Here is a 21,701-nt window from a genome sequence, read left to right as displayed (position 1 = left end):
TTTTATTTTTACTTAGTTTAAAAGATGTATATTATTCCTTTACAATAAAGGGTTTCAATAATTCATATTTTAAAAGTATTAAGTCTAATTTTGTACAATATATGAAACAACTCTATATGAAGACACATAGTAATTCATAATGTAATTATATACTACACAAATACCTAACTTGGAAATATTAAAGTGTATTGTGAATTTAAAAATAACACTTGTGTATAACTTGCTGACAATCATGCATACTTATGATAAAACTTATTACACTGCCTATTGCACACAATTCAATCCAAGTATCTACTACAGCAATATGCTTGGCATATTCTCAATCTTTCATTATTTAATACCATATACACAAATAATGAACATTTCAAAAAAAATGAAATTTTTATAACATTATGGTAATGGTATTTTTTGTAATGTATAATAAAGCTACTTTATAACTACTACTATTCTGTACTGCATAAGATGATTTATTGTTGAAGAGAAAGTTTGTACGAAGATTACGGTAATGGTGGTAATGTACGCATGTCGACATCTGTACTTGATAAGACATCTGCATTTGATTCGGAGCGTTGCTTGATGGTGGCAAGAATTTCTTGAAGATTTGATGGTAGTGCAATATCTGCTAAGGGGACGACTGGGGACGGCGGAGTGATCGGTCGCGATGGGGAATACGCCTCGTTCTATATAAAAAGAAACAAATAATTAATATGGGTTTAATCCTAATTAATACCATAAATTCAAAAAAAGTGTTTGCTTGTTTATCCTTTCTCGCCCTAACTAAGCAACTAATAAACATTATTTTGGCATAGAGATAATTGAAAGTTCGGAGAGTAACGTAGCGTACTTTATATCTCAGTAAAACTAAAGTTTCCACAGTGTGTTTTCCATTGTAACAAACGCGGACGAATAACATGGGCAACAGTAAAAAATAGTACATTCCATAATGCAAACATTAAATAAAAAACTCATTTTATCCATAATTTCTTACGAATAGAACCGATGTACATTGATTGGGTTTCCAAGGTTGGTAAGTTCTAGTTTAAGTGGCAACTTTAAACTCAGCGTTGGTCGACCCCCAGCCAGGTGGGCAGACGACATCAAAAGAGTGACGTGAAGCCGCTGGATACAAGCGGCCCAGAATGGAGTTTTGAACGCCCTACAAAAGACCCATGTCCAGCAGTGTACATCAATCTGTTGATTTGATGATGATGGTTCCAAACGTTTACCATAAAATGTAATAATAATAATAATTTATTCACAAGAATGTAGGTACATACAGTTTTTTAAATGTAAAGTAATTATTATAATATTTATACAAACAAATGCGTGCCTCACAAATTATATTGGTGTGTATGTAATAAATGTATGTAATGGTGCCATTTAAAATCTACTGTCCCTGATTTAGGTAAAAACCTGTATTACAGGCGACAGTGCTCTCCTTAAATTGTTGTTTCGATGATTGAGTGTGTGAGTTTGCGTCGCGTAGGTAATTGTGCTCGCGTATATGTTTGCTTATACAAGATAATTATTATATTAAATTATATATACATATATAAATTTGTTTTGCAGGTGTATGTATGTATGTATATGTATGTGCGTGTGTGTGTGATGTGAGTTAGAGTTTTACATATTAATTAGATCCTAAGACTTCCAGAAGAGTTTCAGTTTCAGCAAATGATTTTGTCAGTAGCCACTCTTGTGTAAAAGTTTGTGAGCTAGCAACATTCCGCGGGTGTAAATAGAGACGTGCGCGTGGCTATATTTCACTTTTTAGCCACAAATTTTGGTTTACAATAATAGCTGAATGAGGAATATGAATGTTTTTAATTCTGTGGATGAATGTTAGTATGGATATGTAAAGGTGGGTCACCTCTCCGCCGCCGGAGGAGTCCGCCTGCGCCATCTTCAGTATCTGCTGTTTCTGCTCTTCGATCTGGCGGTTGAGCTCCTCCATCTTGTTGCGCAGCGTGTCCGGTGCGCTACTACTGCCCGACGACGAGCCCGGGCTGTACGCCTCCTCCACATCCGCCGCCGCTGCGACAAAACAATACGTGCCGTTACATTACTGTGATAACCCAGAGGGTAGGACTTCGAATCCCAGACCGCCACCTTTAACTTTTCCAAATGTGCGTTTTTTTCAGCAATTAAATTATCACTTGCTTTGCACGGCGAATGAAAGAAAACATCGTAAGTAAACCTGCTTGCCTGAGAGTTCTACATAATGTTCTCAAAAGGTGTGTGGTGATACCAATCCGCACTAGGCCAGCGTGGTGGTCTACGGCCTTAGCCCCTTCTCGTTTTGGGAGTGGTTGATATGATGATGATGATGACCCTTACTATGAGAATAAATTCAGTCGGCTAGTTTGCATACACATAGAGAGTACCGGCGCGCCAGCAAAACTGGGTTAGCCTACCGTAGGTGTTGCGGACAGACGGAGGAAACGAAGCCATTCTTTGACCCATATATACACTCATTACACATGGGATAAGACGTGCACGCTTGTAAGAGATTGAATGTCAAAGTAAAGTAGACCTTATGTTGGTTAATGAGTGTCGTTAATCGTGCCAACTCTGCTGAGAGAGTTCCGCTTACACAAATTTGGTAAGTTCTAGTTTACTATCTCATAGCAGTATTTCGAAACTCAATTCGTGTCTGCGATTGCGAGCGTATAAAATGTATACCATTAAAGTAATATTACTTAACATGAAGGTTAATAATGACACACCTTAAAATTTGAAAAATTTTATTGTTACGGCTGTTGATTTTATACAATACGGCTTGAATTCAAGTTGAAGAAATAGTATCAAAAACCCTGAGCGGATAAGATACGAGTAATCGTCTTCGACTTTGATAAGTCTTCTTACAAATAGGAGTTCCCCGACAGGACGAATAGTGTCAGCCAATCAGGTAGGTAATCAATCGACCCATAGCTTGATATGTCCTTAAAGTAACGTATCAAATTTACCACCAGCTTACTTACCTAATGAAGCAGCAATTTTATCCATAACGGAGTTGGAGAGTGCGGGTGTGGTGTAGGTCGGTAGTGGCAGGGCTCGCCGTCGCGGTGACAACGGAGGCGTGTACGACTTTTTGCGGGACTCGCGTGCCACCTAGCGGACAAACATTAGTCTTATTATTCTTCTATTAATACACTTGGTATCTCATAGAAATATTCCGAAAAATGGTAGTCATAAATATCTCTTGACGTGAATGATACAAATTTAGATCGCATCACGTAAAAGACATCTATGGAACGCTCTACGAATTAGATTTTTTTTAAATCTTAACCGATTAAAATTTAGGTACTTCCGGAACAGCAGCAACAGCATTCTGCGCATGATAGGACGGATGGTCATCAGCTATGGTAGCTCGTGCAATGGACTTAGATGCTTTGAGTTATACAATACTAACATAATTTTAAGTTATAAATAACATTCAAGAAAGAAGCACGCTGGGAATAAAACTGTATAAAATGAGAGAAACATCAATATTCGTAAAAAAACGAGAGTAAGCGACGTTATTCAGCAAATAAGACTGCAAAATTTAAATGGTCTGGTCACATCTGTAGAATGAATAACAATAAGTGGACAAAGATAGTTACAGAATGGGTGCCACGTAATGGGAAAAGAAAAAGAGGAAAAACCAAGGAGACGCTGGGCGGACGTTCTTTTGCAGGTCAATGGCCCACTACGGTTAAGGAGGCCAAAGGAAAGGAAGAAATGGAGAGAGCTGGGGGAGGCCTACGCCAAAGAGGCGACTTTTACCGTAACCGTACCTAACGGAAAACTTAAATCACAGAGACCTAACTATAATTATATAATATTATTGCTAAGGTCCTGAATGTAAATAACATAGTAATAGTAATTTAAATTTGTTAGTGTAGATGCTATAAGTTAGAGCATTCTTTTATGTATTGTAATTGTGTATAATGTTTATAAATAAGATGTGAATTAAAATGAAGGAATAAATATTAAATAAATTATTAAATAATGTTCCATAATAACAATATGAAATACTAACAATAATAATACTATCTTTATTTTATCAAAATAAACGTATACATTTCATGAAGTAGAATAAATGGCTTTTTTAATTATTTTTATTTTATTACTAACATTCATAGATCTACATAAATAAAGAAAAGTGCCAATATTAGATAGAAGCAGACGTAATTTTGCGGAATTTAATCGAAACGAAATTTAAGCTTAATTTGCTATACTCCGCGAAAATTAGAATCTGTATGGTGTACTTAATTTATAATTTCTTCAATCCTTATACTCCACACCTACCAGATCTTCGGTGATGTACCCGCTACGCACGTTCGCTCCGAAACCGGAGCTTCCTCAGGAGATGTTGACTTTACAATGAAATAATTATTAAGTCACTCTTTATAACGCGTTTCAAATTTACATCCGGTCTGTTACTACATATATGGCGTGGCATTGGAGTTTATATACCCTGATCATCCCGACATCTCCTGAGGATGCTCCGGTTTCTGAGCGAACGGAGGAACGGATGGTGTGGAGTATAAGGATTGAAGATATTATAAATTACACCATACCTATAGATTCTTCTGATTTTCGCGGAGTATAGCAAATTAAGTTTCATTTTCATAAGAAGACTCGATAACCCTTTTCGATTCTTTTAAAAGGGCTCTTGCCTCCGGACCCCACGGTCCCAAAGTCTGTACTCCAAAAGGCACAAAAATGAAGCTGCTATCCAGGTTTTCATATTTACGCCTCTTGGCCTGCTCGGCACTGGTAGCACTGGTACCTTGGCCAACGAATTAGTTTGGCCATCCAAAGGAGCAATGCTGCCAGCATCTTAGGAACTGTGCCTCGCTGCGGTGGTTTCGAGGACGTTTTAGATTTTATTTAGTTTTAAATAGCTTAGTTTATTTTAGGTTATATTTGTAAAATTATACTAAATGGTTTTCATAATATAAACGATGTGCCCCTTCACCGTGCATCAGTAATCATAAACATAATAACGTCCAAGTGAAAGGTTTTACACCTAGTTTTGAAAAGTACTTGGGGTATTTATCTGATGTCCCTGGCAAGACGGGGGCAATGGCCTTAAATCTGGTAAACACTTTTCAAGACGCCTAACAAGTTTTTTCAAGCTAAGGCCAGCCATGTGGGCTATAGGCTCGCCACCGTGCGCATGCGAATATACTGTTTAATTTGGTGAAGGTCGTGTCGACGCCGCATCGACTCCAATCGCACTTGCGATCAGATCGCAAGAGATCGAAGTAATGGAGACGACGTTCGGGTGGCTTGCTCCGTGAAACTAGACGCGAATTATGACACACACAACGATCTAACGTACTTCGAAGCTTCTGCGAGCAACGGCAGGCACTTGTTTTGTTGAACTTAAAGCCGGCGCATAGCGCGTACGTAAAGTGTCCCTTACCTCTCCAAGTAATTTTTGTTCAATGTGATATCTATCAAGGTAATAATATCTAAGTTAATATTTGGGAAATGGCTGCCACCCTTCTTTTCAGACTATTACCTTATATATCTAGGTTATTAGACCTGTCCGTCTGTAAGCAGTTTATACAGGTACTTATATGGGTACCAATATAACTTGGTGCTTAATAAAATGAGTATGACTTAAAAATAATCTATCTACGAACATACGTGAACGAAATCTCTTAGTTCCTTTCTTTGTTTAGATATAAAAACAAAACGAAATGTTGACCATTCCGTTCTGTTCGATCAAACTAATAAAAATATTTTTATGAATAAAGATGTAAATTAATATTTTACAAGCATTGCACCAATATAAGTTATAGTTGTATCTAGTTATAGCTTAAAGTCTGTGGAAAAGTTATGATCCTAAAATCAAAATTCAAATTTTTACATATAGAAAAATACACGTAAGGATTTATTAATGAGGTGTTGGGAAAGGATTAGGGTAGACATTTTTTATTTTATAAAGCAAATATAAAAGGTTATACACCCTATTAATTAATGAATATTGACATAATTTAGAGTGAAGTCAATCACCTGTGTACAATAAATACTTATTTGTAGTAAATTCTTAAGGTAATATTTACATACTTCTATTATTGTTCTAGTATTGTTTCTGAAGATTATTTATATTTTATGCTACAATTTTTTATATTGTTTATTATATCTATATACATAAAAGAAAGTTATGTTAGTTACACCATTTATAACTCGAGAACGGCTGTACCCATATGGCTGAAAATTTGTGGGTGGGTAGCTTAGAGCCAGGAGACGGACATAGGATACTGTTTATCCCGTATAAGTAATAAAATACATTTTTTTTAATTTAAAATCAAAATAATTATCTAGCCGTTCGTTAGTAACAAAACACAACTGACAGCGCACGTCAAGTAGTCCATACCTAATCGTAAAACTGTTGAAGTTACCTATAGGGAGGTTGCGGAGTAATATGAGTTTTACGTATTGTACTTTATAAAGACATTGAGATGTAAAATATATTAAGGCGAAATGAAATTCGCGGGGATAGCTAGTTTATTATATAAAAAGGTTTGAGATCGACTGTAGAATTAGTTTATCAATGTACAACCAATAAATTATGGTATTATAAGTAAATAATCATTTTGACATATATATTCTAGTTACCTGTTAACTTCTAATAATGCTATTCAAATGTGTTAAGATTTTAACATATAAGTACGAGTAATTACCTATGGTTCCACCTTAAGAAATATTGTCTTTTGAAACTCGCAACTAAATTTTATTTTTTAAACTAAATTTCATGCTTGCTTTTCTTCTCGGTATATCATCTTTTATGAACAGATAGTACGGGAACCGCAAAACGCACAGTGGGTTGGTACCATTGCTTATAGCAGTATTATTTTAATATTACCATATTCATTCATTCAAAAACTGTTATTTTAATCCTACTTTAAGCGATGGAAGTAAGTCAAACGAGGCGTGTGGCTTAAGGATTGATCAACCACATGTTCCAACTTCAGATTGGACTACAGACAGCCCCCCTCCCCCCCTCCTTCCTGGAAATCTCGCAAAAAATGTAATAAATAAATAAATATAGTACGACAATACACACATCACCGTCTAGCCCCAAAGTAAGCGTAGCTTGTGTTATGGGTGCTAAGATGACTGCTGAATATTTTTATGAATTATTTACATAAATACTTAAATTACAGATAAACGCCCAGACTCGGAGTATTTACTCTAATTTCCAGTTGTGGGAATCGAACCCACGGCCTTGAACTTAGAAAGCAGGGTTGCTGCCCACTGCGTCAATCGAGGGCCCTCTAAAAAAAATCTAAAAATCTTCAATGTACAGTTACAGTTCTATTATAAGTATAAATAGTCTACCTATAAAGCCGAATTATTTGGAGCTGTTTGTCCTACACAGTACACACTACTATCCTACATATACTACATATTCACAACATATCACTAATGTTTCGTGTAGATATCTATGACAAAAAAGATTACGGCCAGAAGATGGGTACGTCCATGATTATATACCGTGTCGATTCCACGGCATTAACTGACCTTAGCCGGTACGATATCTTTGGGTAACGACGCGGCGGCCCGCTTCTTCCTCTGCCGAATGATGATGGCGATGAGCAGGTGTGTCTTGAGCTCTCCGACACCGGGCCCGTCTAGCGGCAACAACACGGACGGTAGTGGGGTGTTCGCGGGCGCCGGTACTATGTACAAGTCTTTGATCGTCGCCGTATTTGATACTTTTACTACACCCAGCCTGGAAGTTAATTTTATGATATCATGATCATCGTTTGTATCTATTAAATAAATGCACATACATTGGTCTCACGTACAAAAGCAGAGGGGGTAGCTGTAAATCGATTAGTCTTGTAACGGACAAGGTACGGATTGGACGTGCGTCTGCACTTGTGACTGTGTAGTAGCGAGCCAGTGGATTGTAAGTACTACCGGTCGTTATATTTATGAATTAATTGGACTTGCGTCTGCACTTGTGAATGTGTAGTAGCGAGCCAGTGGATTGTAAGTACTACCAGCCATTATATTTATGAATTAATTGGACGTGCGTCTGCCCTTGTGACTATGTAGTAGCGAGCCAGTGGATTGTAAGTACTACCGGCCATTATATTTATGAATTAATTGGACGTGCGTCTGCACTTGTGACTGTGTAGTAGCGAGCCAGTTGATTGTAAGTACTACCGGCCATTATATTTATGAATTAATTGGACGTGCGTCTGCACTTGTTACTGTGTAGTAGCGAGCCAGTTGATTGTAAGTACTACCGGCCATTATATTTATGAATTAATTGGACGTGCGCTGCACTTGTGAATGTGTAGTAGCGAGCCAGTGGATTGTAAGTACTACCGGCCATTATATTTATGAATTAATTGGACGTGCGCTGCACTTGTGAATGTGTAGTAGTGAGCCAGTGGATTACTAACGGCCGTGTACCGGCCATTACAGTTATGTATCAATGAAATACATTTTACACACCAAAAATAACAAAAAAGATAACAAGAATTAGAATCAACTTTTGGCCTTATAAGAAGGCTCACAGTCACTAGCTATGGAAATAGCTATGTTAGGCGTATATCTACGTGATGAAATCATAAATGTGGAGATCCGCAGAAGAACCAGAGTTACCGACATAGCTCGACGAGTCACGAAGTGGCAATTGGCGGGGCACATAGCTCGGAGAACCGATGGACGTTGGGGTCCCAAGGTGTTGGAGCGTTTGTCGACCCCAAACTCCACATGGTTTGGGGTAAACCAACGCTGCGTTTCAACAGACTACATAAAAAGAGTCGCGGGGACAAGCGGCTCAGAATCGTGGTGTTTGGAACGCCCTACAGAAGACTATGTCCAGCAGTGGACGTCAATCGGTTGAAGTGATGAATATTACGCAGGTACAAAAGGCTGCCTTATCGCTAATGCATCATAGGCAGCCTTGTAACGTCCAACAACTGGACTCAGGCCTCGCCTCTCATAGCAGAAACTGTTATAGAGCATAGACCCACCACGCTTCTGTAATACGGGTTGATGGGCTTTTAACGCCTATATCGCAAGTGATGATAACCAGGACCGACCGTAATGTACTCTCCAAGGCACGGGGTTTGACACAGCAAGTTTCCTAACTCCGGGCTGGTACTGAAAATTCTTCAGTAGAAAATATTCATTACCTAATATAAAAAAATTTGGAAAATCAAAAAGTGCCTCATCATCTCATTCATTACAATAAAATTGAGATTATTTGTAAATTTGTAAAAGTATTTAATAAATAATAATTAAACTACATCTAATTATACCGTGAAAAGTAATAGGCTTCTAGTCCTCAAAATACTGAAATCTTTAAAAATAAACCAACTATAAGTGAAGAATTTCGCTAGTTATTGTGACCACAAGATACGGGATCCGCACATACAGACACACTGACGTCCAAGACAGAACTTTTTTAAACATTTTTTTAATTAGTTTAAATAATAAAAAGAGATTTAAAAATATCATGAGTGTTAAAAATATTGTTTTTTCTCAACATTTGTCTTTTTATATTCACTTATAAAAGCAATGAAGAATAAAAAAAGTGACATTTTAAGTTGGAGAATCACTGTTCGCGAAAACTGACAGTAATACCCACCTCAACGCATCGCTTATGAGGCGTGCAATAAATGAAACCCATATTGTTTTCTACACGAAATCGTACCGAAACGCTAATTCAAAACGCAAAAAGCTTCTCACTAGACAAAAATTTTAAAATATTAGTCCCAAGTTATTTGGTCTTCCTTACCTGTTACGACTACTGAGGTAACTGTACAATGCAATGTATTGCATTTTTTCCTCGTCATTTGCAGCTTGCAGCTTTAAAATAACTATGTCCTTATTGCTAGCCCGTTTCATCTTACTGATGTAGTCCCAAACTGTGTCGGGGTTTATCCTACCCACTATGTCCAATTCTGGTGAGAGATCGTCTTCAAGATCTAAAGCGTTGCCGGATACCTAAAAAAAATGTTGTCAAATTAAACACAGACTTCATCAATTCTAATTAGTATACAAGCTGGATACAAGCCTCATAGGAGAATGAGATCAAGAGCTAAAATCCACTATGCTGCTCAAATAAGCTCCTATAAGCTGGTGGGCTTAAGTTACATTTTTTTTATTCCACTACAATTTAGCTCTTGACTGCATTCGCACCTGTTAGTAAGTGATGATGCAGTGTTAACATGGTAACAGTCTAAGCTGTTTGGGTTTTATAAAACCTATACACCCGGTTACAAAGCGACATCGTACCCAAGCGCTAAATCGCTTAGCAGAACGTCTTTAGGGTGGTAACGTTCCTCGGGCTAAGCCTTAACTTGCAATTTGCTCCTGCCGAGGATCGACCAGAGCTCTCTCACTTGAAACCACGGCGCTCACCGCTGCACCAAGGTCGTCAATCCATACCTTCACACTTTCAAATCAGGTGTTAAGGTTAACCGGAACCGATGACTTTCTTGCTGGAGCACGGCGGAAATGTTTTTTTTTTTTTCATATTAATAGCGGGCAAACGAGCAAATGGGTCACCTGATGGTAAGTGATCACCACCGCCCATAAACATCTGCAGCACCAGAGGAGCCACCGATGCGTTGCCGGCTTTTAAGGAATTTGTTTATCCGCCCCTTGAATAACCCTAGATTGTATTATAGAACCACTCTCAAAGTATGTCTAAATGACATTCATGTTCACATGAATGTCATTTCAAAAATTATTCCAGCTTTTTTTCTGGAATAAGTAAATAATAATAACACATGCAGGCTTTTCCCCCCAATAGCATATTTATTTATTTATTTCCAACTTACTTATAATATAACACCTTAACTACACAGTGGGTAAAAATACAACAACCAAATACCTCATGTGCCGCTACGTAGAATCTAGCCACATCAACCATGTTGATACAACCATTCCACACTGTTGCTGCTGAATGTTCCACAGTGCTTGTTGGCTCTTGGTCACTCTCAGCTTCTGCTATAAAGATATAATATTGTTTTCAAGATATTGTCAGCATATATAGATATTGTATCATGCCTCGAGAAAATGTCTAGCCATTTCTTGTCTTATGTCATACAAATAGGACGAGAAAATGGTAGACAATTATAATGTAGCGCGCATGTTAGCCCTACTTACCGGCGACCCTTTGCTAAGGCTCTGATATTTCTTACTGTTCCCATAAACAACTTAGGAATATATAAGCAGTGGCGTGCACTAGGTTTCTTACCAGGGTATGCATACAGGAATGTTGCATGGGAATACATGGCAGGAATATTGCATAAAATGGCAAAAACCATCCTCCTATAAATATAAATAAATATACTACGACAATACACACATCGCCACCTAGCCCCAAAGTAAGCGGAGCTTGTGTTATGGGTACTAAGATGACTGATGAATATTTTTATGAATAATATACATAAATAAATAGCAATACACATATAAACACTCAGACACTGAAAAACATTCATGCTCATCGCACAAACATTTTCCAGTAGTGGAAATCGAACCCACGGCCTTGGACTCAGAAAGCAGGGTCGCTGCAAACTGCGCCAATTGGCCGTCCTATACTAGTTATATATGAATTTTAGGGTAAGCAGTACTTTTGCGCATGTATGAAGTGCACGCCACTGTATATAAGATTATCTATTAAGAATTTACAAGCTTAATGAGAGACAACAACAACAGATTTAGACAGGAGCAACCAGACATATTTTTAAATAGTCTTAACGCTTTAACAAATGTCGTTTAAAATTTTAAGCTCACAAAAATCCTATTATTACATGTATAATAAAAAACTTAGGTATGAATTGCTCTAACTTCATAGCTAATTATTAATTCGAGGTGAGATGGTGATGCCAAAAAAAAACCCGCCTAAGTTTGTTGCTCTTCTAGGGCGCCCCCTAGCTTTAGTTCCAAGTTAACGAATGTAGTTATCATCATAACCTAACATTAGCAGTAACATGATATATGTATTAACGCTTCATAAGTGCCTGTGATAAGGTCTAGGTAATAAAACATTTTTGAATTTGAATTTGAATCATGCTTCCTTTATAACTGGGAAGGTTTTGCATAAATAGTGACTTACCAGATATTTTGTCTTGTTTTTCTAAATATTGAGGCGGAGATAAGGTCACATTTCCTTCATTAGTGTTTATTGAGAACGACTTCGCTGCATCATAATCAACGTTACCATATTCAGATACTTCATTCTTATAACTATCATCGTACACATCTTCACGAGATTTCCTCAAATCCTCTTCAGAAAATGCAGAAGTTATCATAGGCTCGTGAGGATCGTATTCGGGATGTATTTCCTTCATCATGGCAGACTTTGGTCTTTCTATTGAATCTGAATCTGTGGAACTTAACAAAGAAAGAGAATGTTATTATATTTGCTCTATTAACAGAATTTAAAATACAAATTAGATTTTGTCTTACCCAGCTGTTCAAATTCAAGTTCATTGTTTGGTTTTTATAATGTGGTTTTCACTTGTAGTGATTACATTAAACCAATAATTATATATAATTCATAAAAATTCAACGACAGATGTCATTACATTCATCAAAAAAATAACTTAAATATATAATTAATCTATAGATACTTACTCATTTTTGCTTTTAATGTATACGGGCTCCTGCGACCGGGAGCGAAGTTTTGACTTTTCATCGGAACTACGTCGTCGCTTAGAACGAGAGATCTCTTCTCTCGAAACTCTCCGCTTCACACTGTCTTTTGATGTGGAGCGACGAGAAGATCTACGCAATGACCGCGACCTGGCTCTGCTTCTTGAGTTAGACCTGGAATGTTCTCTTGACCGTCTCTTCGATTTAGCTCTCGATCGGGACCTTTGTCTTGAACGTGAACGATCGCGAGCTTTTTCCTTTGTAACTTCAGTCTTGAGTTTCTCTTTCGACTTTGACCTTGACCGACTTATTTTTCTTTCAGCTCTGCGTGAGGACCGTCGCTCCTTTTCCTTAAGTTCCGATTTTCGACGTGATGAACGGGATTTCTTCTTTTCTAATTCTCTTTTTTCTTTCTTCTTTGAACTGTTTCCGTTTTCTTGTTTGTCTTTTTTCTTGCCGATGCCGTGTTTTTTGTGTGCTGTATCTTTTTTAGACCTGTAGATATAACCATTAATTTGTACATAACTATAATTTCGATATATATACAATGTTTTGAAAAGGCAACAAATTAAAAACTTACGGTTCTTCTGTCTGGGCCGTACTATCAGGTGGTAAACCATCACCGACGGCGTCGTTTAGTGCTGAAACCAAATCTTCCACTGGTACGTTTGGATCTAATTCAGTTGATACGGATTCTTTTGTTTGCATTACCTATAAAATATTAAAAAAAATTGCAAAATTGAATGACCAAAATAATCCAATCGGAAATGTTAATAGTTATAATTTATACATTTAGTTTGGTAACATTGCATTTGAAAGTCGAAGCGGTATTAAAAGTGGTCCATCTTCATACATAAAACTAGCAGCAAGGTACAAACTAAACTAAATCGGGTGATTGATTACAAATAAAGCACAAGAACGGTAATTTTGAAATAAAACACTCGTGTCTAATATCTTGGATTATACCGATGTAATAAGGTTCTCGTAACGAGCAAATGTGATGAATAAACAAATTATATTTACCTCCTCTCCCTTATGCGTTTTCAATACATATGTTTTGCTCGCAGCTAAAAGATCGATTTCAGATTTCTTGATTAATTCCAATTGATGTTTTTCCTGTTGGTCTCGCCATTCGGCTAATTCTTGACTCGCCAATTCTTCCGGCGATAGTCTTACCTGAAATTTTGAAGTCACTTGTATAAGAACATTTTGTTTCGTTTAAATACTTATCATTATAAAAATAAAAAACAAACATACCAATTGCTTAGGTGTTATTACACGTTTACGAATCTTTTCCCACAATGACAAGTTTTTACGGTCCTTAATATTGAACATGAGCGATCTGTATTTGGCTTTATACTTCATCCCAACATCTCGATTAAACAGTTCATGCAGTTCAAGCTCAGTTTCGAACGCAAACTGTTGAATTTCCTCTTCTGTGAATTTCGAACCATCGCTTTCAGCCATTCGTATTGAGATTTGTTCTTGTAACGATTTCTTCACATTATCGCGGATGGGATCCTCTGAACTCATTCTGGGTTTCCTTTCCGAAGAGTCCTTTCGTCTCGAAGTGGACGGCGATACTGCCGGTGGCTGTGGTGAAACAATTAACGTGAGCGCGCCAAAATCTGCTTTAATCATAGTGTAAACATACCAAGGTTGATCGCATTACACAAGAATCAGTTTATTATTATTTTGTAAATTAAACCATAAATAGACCAGCGGCCCCATTTTAAAGAAGAGACTACAATTTTTACATCAGGAACAAATTGACAATCAATTAAATTCAGTTTAATGTTAAAGTGATAGTAACAAAATAATTAACGCGGTAAAAATAATTGTTATCTTACACGTTAACTATATAACTATTTAGCTAACCTAATATAGCAAAGGAGCTTACGATACAGAACTAAATGGAGAACGAGACCTCCTCCGTGTTTGTTACAGCTACATTAAACAAACAAACGAATATGACAAAACTTATTAACAAAATACTCTAACATTAAGCAATTAAAGTTTATTTTCGTAATGTTACGTAATGGGCGATGATTTTTATATGTGAGTCAGCCCATGTTGACGCGGAAGTTTTTCGAACCTCAGATAAGGATTTACGAGCCTTATTTTATTTATCCATACTTAACATAAAAGATACGTAGCGGGAAAATGCAAAAGTTTAACATTAACTAGGTAACCCGGTGAACTTCCTATCACCTAAAATTAATTTGATTATAACTTTTCCCAAAGCGATTATGATCGTTGTTTATAGTATAAAAAGTAGTCCCAAGTGGAAATTCTTATTTTTCCTCATTTAAATAAACTTGGAAATCATGCCAACTTTATTTAAATTATTCAAATCCAAACTAATTTGACATGTCTAAAAGAAGGACTACGCTTTTCAATAGGGAGCATTGTGAAATGGATAGTTTAGTTCTCTTTAGAGTCTATACTCCATATAAATAAAAAAGTTACTCCACTTTCGAGACATTTAAAAACAAATAAAATCTGGTTTTTATGATCCATGGATTTTACATTAATAATAAAATTTAATTCAAAATTAAATCCATTAATAATCTACAAATTTAATTAAATCTAAAACGGGGCTACTTAAAGCCGAAAACCAGAAGGTACCTTCAAAAAGTTTCAAACCTGCTTAAATAACATAGACTGATATAACAAAATGACATATTTGGTGGCCACCCTACTGGAGTGGATTATCACAATAATTGTGACCTTGTAGAACCACCCAGTCTGTATACTTATAGATAAAGAAAAACAACAACAAGAACAACATTTAGAAAATAGATCAACAAACCTTTTCTGTCAATGACTGTGATCTACTTAATGTTGAGCGAACTAGTTTCTTAGGTTCACTCGCGACTTTGTTGGAAGACTTTGGAGTTTCACACAATTGTTGCTGCTGGGGTTTTGGTGTGACTGGAGTTTTAGGCCTTGGTGTTGTTTTAACTTCTTCTCTAGGCGATGGAAGCAGAGACTTTAACATTTTTTCTTTAGGTTCGGGTTGAGGAGTTTTAATTTGCGGAGAAAGTGGCGACTGTTCGGCGGCAGACTTCCTAGGAATTCTTGCAAAGTTGAGTGTAGTTTGAATTTTATTTGTCTCAAGTGACGGTTTCTTTCGTATAACATTGGGTTTGATAGCGGACAGCGTACCAGGACGAACAACTTCGAATGTCGGATTCTTTTGGAGCCAAATTTTAAGGTTTTCAGCTGTGGGAGCATTAGGTCCTGCGAGGAGTCTTCCAGATTTTCTTTCATAAACAATAACCTAAAAGAAATAATTATCAATTTTAAACCTTTTATCACTCCACACCATTTCTCCTTCTCTCCTTTGTGTCTTTATCCTTTAGGCATATTGAAATTAACTATGTGATAGTGCAGTCAACATTTATTAGGTTACATAATACAAATATATCGGTTAATATTGACATTTTAAATATGAATAATTTGTTATATGTGAGCACAGCTGGTAGGTACTAGATTGATATTATAATATATATTATATTTAAACAGTAATACTTAAAATCCTGGCACAGCAAATATATTAGTAACAAAGTAAGTTTTATTATTTGCTTACCCTGGATTCAGAGTTTGATTTCTCAAGTGGCTTGCCACTGGAAGTGTCAGTTTTGGAGGCAGACTGACTGCCGAGTGAGTCTTGGGCGTGTTTGAGTATGCATGCATCGCTGCAGTAAATGCTACTAGCACGTGCAGGTTTCTTACAAACAATGCAAGTAGTTTTTGTGGTTAATTCTTTTGTGATAGCAGGTTGTGAAGTACTTACTCCAGCGTTATCCTTTGCCATTGTGGGAACCTAAAACACAAAATGTTATTTTATTTATTAATCAAATAAAACTGCCAGTTAAATACATTTTACTATAATGTCATATTGACATGCCCTACGCAAAAAGTCTTGACAATGTCTATGAGTATTGCATAATATAAAAATTCCAAAAATAATTTCTTTTCTACCTTAAATTTGGATTACTTATGTATCAGACTCAACTCAGTATAGTCATATAAGTCAAATAAACCTAGCACTTTTGCTTATTTATGTTAAGGTAAAAAGGTATTATAATTAAGTTACTTTATGTTTGGATAATCTTGACGAAAATATGAATAATTTTCAATGTTATAGAGCAAACTCCCCAAATTACATACAGTTAAGAGTTTCTTTAAATATTATAATATGTTAGTATCATTTAGAAATTACCTTGTTAACAATATTCTTTGCAGAAGGGGTTTTCTTAACACAATTGGGGCACCTCCACTCAATCCCTTGCTCCTCCATCTGTTGCCCCATGGCTTTTGTGATGTTTACACATTTTCCGTGGAACCAGTCCTCACATGCATCACAGCATATCATAAATCTATTGTTGTGTGGCTGCTTGCATATGCACCATATCCTACAAATATTTTATAACTTAATAGGAATGTATAATAATAAAAATATAACTTTATGTAAAATTTTATTTTCATGTTGTTAAGAAAAAAACATTGAAAAATTTAAATCAGAGGAAAATCTTTCAAATACATATCATACCTATTGGGATCATCTTCTGAATTCCAACTTTCTTGTGATTCTGCAGTAATTTTCTCAACAGGTGCAGCCGGTACTATAGGTTCTGGCTTTTTATTTAACAATTTCTTATTTGAGTACTGCTTGGAAATATGCTGTACTATTGGTTCTGGAGTTACTACAATTGGATAAGTAGGTGTAGTTGGTGCAATAACTGCACTCTCTTCTGTATTTGATGTATCAAGCTGGTTTTTCCTCTTAGATGATCTTGTAGCTGGTGCTTCTATAGGTGGCAATGTAATGACTCTCCCATCCCTACGAACTATCTCTATAGGATCTTTACGGGGAATTATACTTTTGACAGTTTTTATTGGTAATGTGTAAGGATTACTAGGTGTCTGAGCTTGTTGGTAAGGTTGTTGTTCGGGAACTTTTGCAGGAGTTTCCACTTTGCCTAAGACCTGTTTGTCTATTACTTCTTGCAAATTTTCAGAACTCTCTACCAATTGAGCAACATGCATCAGCAAATCTTCAGTTAACCCATCTTCTTCAGGTTGTAGACCGGCTAGTAAATCTAATGTTGGGGAGAGTGGACCTGCCAATCCGGGACTATTAATTATGTTAGCAGAAGATATGCTTGGCACTACCTTCATTGGTTGTGGTGTATTGTCCTGCAATATTTGAGCTAAGCTTGCATCATCCAGTTGGGGCATTGGGTCATAACCTCTAGATTTTTCAGCAATGTTGGGCCCAATTTTAATCTGTCTTAGGTATGTTTTTTGCGGTGGTTTTGTTTCCTCTGTAGTTACCGAGGAAACTATTTGAGAGATTGGTTTTTCTTCATTGAATTCTGGTTTACTACTATCAATAGATTTCCTAGTTGATTGTACAGTTTCTTTGTCTGTTTTGCTTGGCACTTTATTTTCTGTTGAAACTCTCCTAATAACATCTGGTGTGGAAAATAATGATGTCATATCTGTCAACAGGGCTGACATATGTGCTGGCGTTTTTTTATCTTTTTTAATAACTTTCGGCGTCAATTTTGGTGCAAGCTTACTTGGATCTGAAGAAGTAACTGATGTTGCTGTTACTGTTGTAGCAGGAATCAAATTATCTAAATCCAATTGCTTCTTCTCTAAGTATGGGTTCTTACTTAAAAGTTTTTCTTTAATATCTTTTTTTAATATGGTTTTATTAATTTTTAGCTTTGGTGCTAATTTAAAATCTGTCTTAACAATTTTTGTAGCACTTTTTAATATCCTAGGTTTTGATTTAGGCTTTTTTGGTTTTAATGTGGCTGTTTTTTCCTTTGTTTCTTTGTAATCAGAATCTGAATCTCTATCAGCTGTACTGTCGCCTGAAGAACTAATTGATGACGATTCTGTATTTTCTTCAACCGCAGGTGGCTTTTCCACCTCATTTAAAACTTTAGACTTTGTAAATACAGGTAGTGGCTTAGTCAATATATCATTACTTTTAAGAATAATAGAAGGCTCTGTTGTATTTAAGACAATCTTTTTACCTTTAGGTATTATTTTTTGCTCTAAAATAGTGATCTTTTTTGGAGTAACTGGTTTTGGTGGTGGTGTATGTGTTATTTCGATTACAGGGTCATCAAATTTAAATTGTTCACTTCTCTGGGGTATTGTCTGGCTTGGTGACTTAAGTGGTGTATAGCAATGGTCATTTTGGAATCCCACTAAGCTATTTTCCCTTGTTTCTATTCTTAAGGACTGTAACATTTCTGCTCCGCTGTCTGATACAATAAGCAAATTTATATTATAAATATACTCCGTGAATTACAATTCAATCTTTCATTTTTACTCTAATTATTAAATTTCATAAGTTGGGTAATTTAGTGTAGTTGGTAAAAGATTAACCAAACATTTAACAACCAATTTCATTCATAACTATCAGCATGAAGACAAAGTCAATTGGTATGTGTTAAAATAAAGGAATGAGGTTTACCATATTTTATAATGCTGTCTGGCTCATCATAATAGCTGTCTACAGACAACGTAACATGGGGAATTTTTTCATCCTCATTTTCTGAATCAGTAGCATCATCTGGTTTTCCTTCATGACCCACTCGCACCACACTTATACCAGCTGCTTGAGATCCATCCGTACCTTAAAAATAATTACTTAATTAATACACTTATTTTCTTAGATAGTAATTGCTAAATATGAAATTCTAGCATTTGAGTTGGAAACAACAGGCAGAAATAATACTCCTTTTTTAATTAAAAATGTAAGCAAACCAAATAAAGGTTACTATATGAAATCAATAAAACAACAATCAACAATTTGGTGATTATTGCAGTGCATTAATGACCTTCAGACAGCCCTTTTGTAGTTTGGTGGAGGTACCTAGTGTTGATATGTATTGACTTATATTATTATAATGAAGCCTTTTTCATTAGAGGTGCAGATGTAAAGGATAACACAATACAGGCAATTCACAAGAAGTTCAGTGTTGAGATAGTGTACAACTGATGCAAAAAAAAAATGTTTATGCTTTTGTTAAACATACATAATAATATTATAAAATTGAAGAGTTTGTTTGAATCTCAGGAACAAAAGATTTGATGAGTATAGTAGTACGTTTCCGAGAGTAGTACTTTTAGATTTGATGAGTATCCAACACTAAAAGATTTTCCAATTTATATATATATATATATTGGAAAATCAATAATTATCAATAATAATTGGAATATATGACATTATGCTACAAGCAACAAGAGCATCAAGATAGGATCATAAATGAAAAACATTGCAAAAATGGGAAAAATTTATCTTATTGAAAGATTGCAATGCTTAAAAGCATAAAGTAATGACAAAATAATTTCCATTTAAAAGTTCTAAAGAAAAGTCTTTAGCACGTACATATCTTTTAAGGTTAATTCATACACCAATGAAGCCACAGAAATGCTTGTTCATGTTCATAGCATAAGCTTTAAAATATTTAAAAAAAATCAAACTAAAAATTTTAAATGCATATAAAAATGTTGGAATGCACAAGATTGTAACCCACATCTCTCCAGCAATTGCCGCTTGAGTATTTTAGTGTATTAGTGCAAAGTTATCATCACACTTTATTTCATTGTTTATATATTTCCCACAAGTGTAGTATAAAAACTTTAACTGAAACACTGGACTACCTGGTGAATTTGTTTGCGTGTTAATATAAACATGGATTACTTGGACCATTTCTACTAATAATTGTGATACTAAGTGAGTAAAAACAACTGGGTTTATTGGGTATACATATTGTTGAATAATTTGGGTTAGCACACATATTCTAAGTATTTAAATGGTTTGTAAACTTTAAATAACACTTACCCATAAGGGTATCCAATAAATTTTGGTCCACTGACAAGGATCCATCCTTGTTTACAATAACAACTACCGAACTATCAGTTTTTGTTGATGGCCCATTCAGGTCCGTATAGTTAGTAATCACTGTGTTGGACATTGTTCATCACAATTTATGCAACTAGCTTTATGCAAGTCCTCTATTTTTAGCCTACTTTGAACACACATGCCATCGCGTCTATCTATAAACACACTCAGAGTCCGGTCGCCATTTTGAAATCAATGATCAATCTAACAAGAAACGGTGCGTGTTGATTTTGTAACACTTATACGCAATACTCAATGGTATTAAAATTAGTCTTTCGAACAATCTAAAGTTCAAAATTTATATCACAATTCATCCAAAAATTAATATTTTTTATTCATCACTAAATAAACGCGCACTTGAAAAACACAGACGAATAACTTATATACAGACTATATATGATACACAGAAATGATATAAATAAAATCATCTACACAGATGCAAAACTAAATATAAACACAGATTTTAAATCAATAGGTACCAAGATTCACTAAGATCAAGCCTTTAAATAAAGCATTATTATTATTATTTTATTAATATCATTTATTTTTATACATTTATTTTTTAAATTTTCAACAGTGTGAATTATAAAAGAAAAACAAAAAACACCATTAAAAATGTATAATAAAAATAAAACTCCTCTTCTCCTAGCGGAGCTTTTGAGTACCTAAGCAACCGGCGGTCAGTATACGACCCTTGATCCAACAACCATGCGAAAACTTCTTAAGACTTAGACTCAACATTCCATAGGGTGGTAATCTCGTGAGCAAGGTCCAAGTATTTTGGGACTTTTTCCTTTTGAGCTTTTACCCAATTTTCATCATGTGGGATAGTAATGTCAACAATGTTTGCAAGGCGCACTGATCGATCGACTATCACTATATCAAAATCAGATCTATTAGATGTAATATACCTGTCAGTGATAATCGTTCTATCCCAGTAGAGCTATTTTCATGAACTGACTGCGGGTCATACCTATAGTAAAGTACCTCAAAATCAATAAGGGCATGCTGAAGAGCTTGTTGTTGATGGATTATCCTGGCTACTTGATTATGTTTGTGCAAGTATTCGCCGTTAGCAAGATGAGAACAACTGGAAATGATATGCCTGAGGGACTCCCCAGAGCGATGACATGCTCGACAA

General features: G+C 35.7%; 1 protein-coding gene across 3 annotated transcripts; it reads right to left on the bottom strand.

Moving 5' to 3' along the window:
- Positions 1-44: 44 nt before the first annotated feature.
- Positions 45-20,920, bottom strand: LOC120628215 (death-inducer obliterator 1). 3 transcript variants are annotated; one of them, XM_039896477.1, is made up of 17 exons: positions 20,501-20,920; positions 19,127-19,288; positions 17,183-18,914; positions 16,853-17,045; positions 16,217-16,453; positions 15,437-15,907; positions 13,882-14,217; positions 13,648-13,800; positions 13,205-13,335; positions 12,607-13,119; positions 12,086-12,363; positions 10,859-10,974; positions 9,758-9,966; positions 7,522-7,732; positions 2,982-3,111; positions 1,871-2,034; positions 45-680 (listed from the first exon to the last, which is right to left on the bottom strand). In XM_039896477.1, exons 1-17 carry the CDS (start codon positions 20,631-20,633, stop codon positions 498-500), a joined length of 5,352 nt encoding a protein of 1,783 aa, XP_039752411.1. In that variant the 5' UTR covers positions 20,634-20,920; the 3' UTR covers positions 45-497. The 3 variants fall into 3 exon arrangements, with proteins under 3 accessions (XP_039752411.1, XP_039752419.1, XP_039752427.1); XM_039896485.1 differs by having other exon boundaries at positions 10,859-10,971; XM_039896493.1 differs by having other exon boundaries at positions 16,424-16,453.
- Between the last annotated feature and the right edge of the window lie 781 nt (positions 20,921-21,701).

This window comes from Pararge aegeria, chromosome 2 (assembly GCF_905163445.1).
Source record: "Pararge aegeria chromosome 2, ilParAegt1.1, whole genome shotgun sequence".
Classification (NCBI taxonomy): domain Eukaryota; kingdom Metazoa; phylum Arthropoda; class Insecta; order Lepidoptera; family Nymphalidae; genus Pararge; species Pararge aegeria.
The sequence above is the reverse complement of the archived record's forward strand: the minus strand, read 5'-3'. Positions and strand labels throughout refer to the sequence as shown.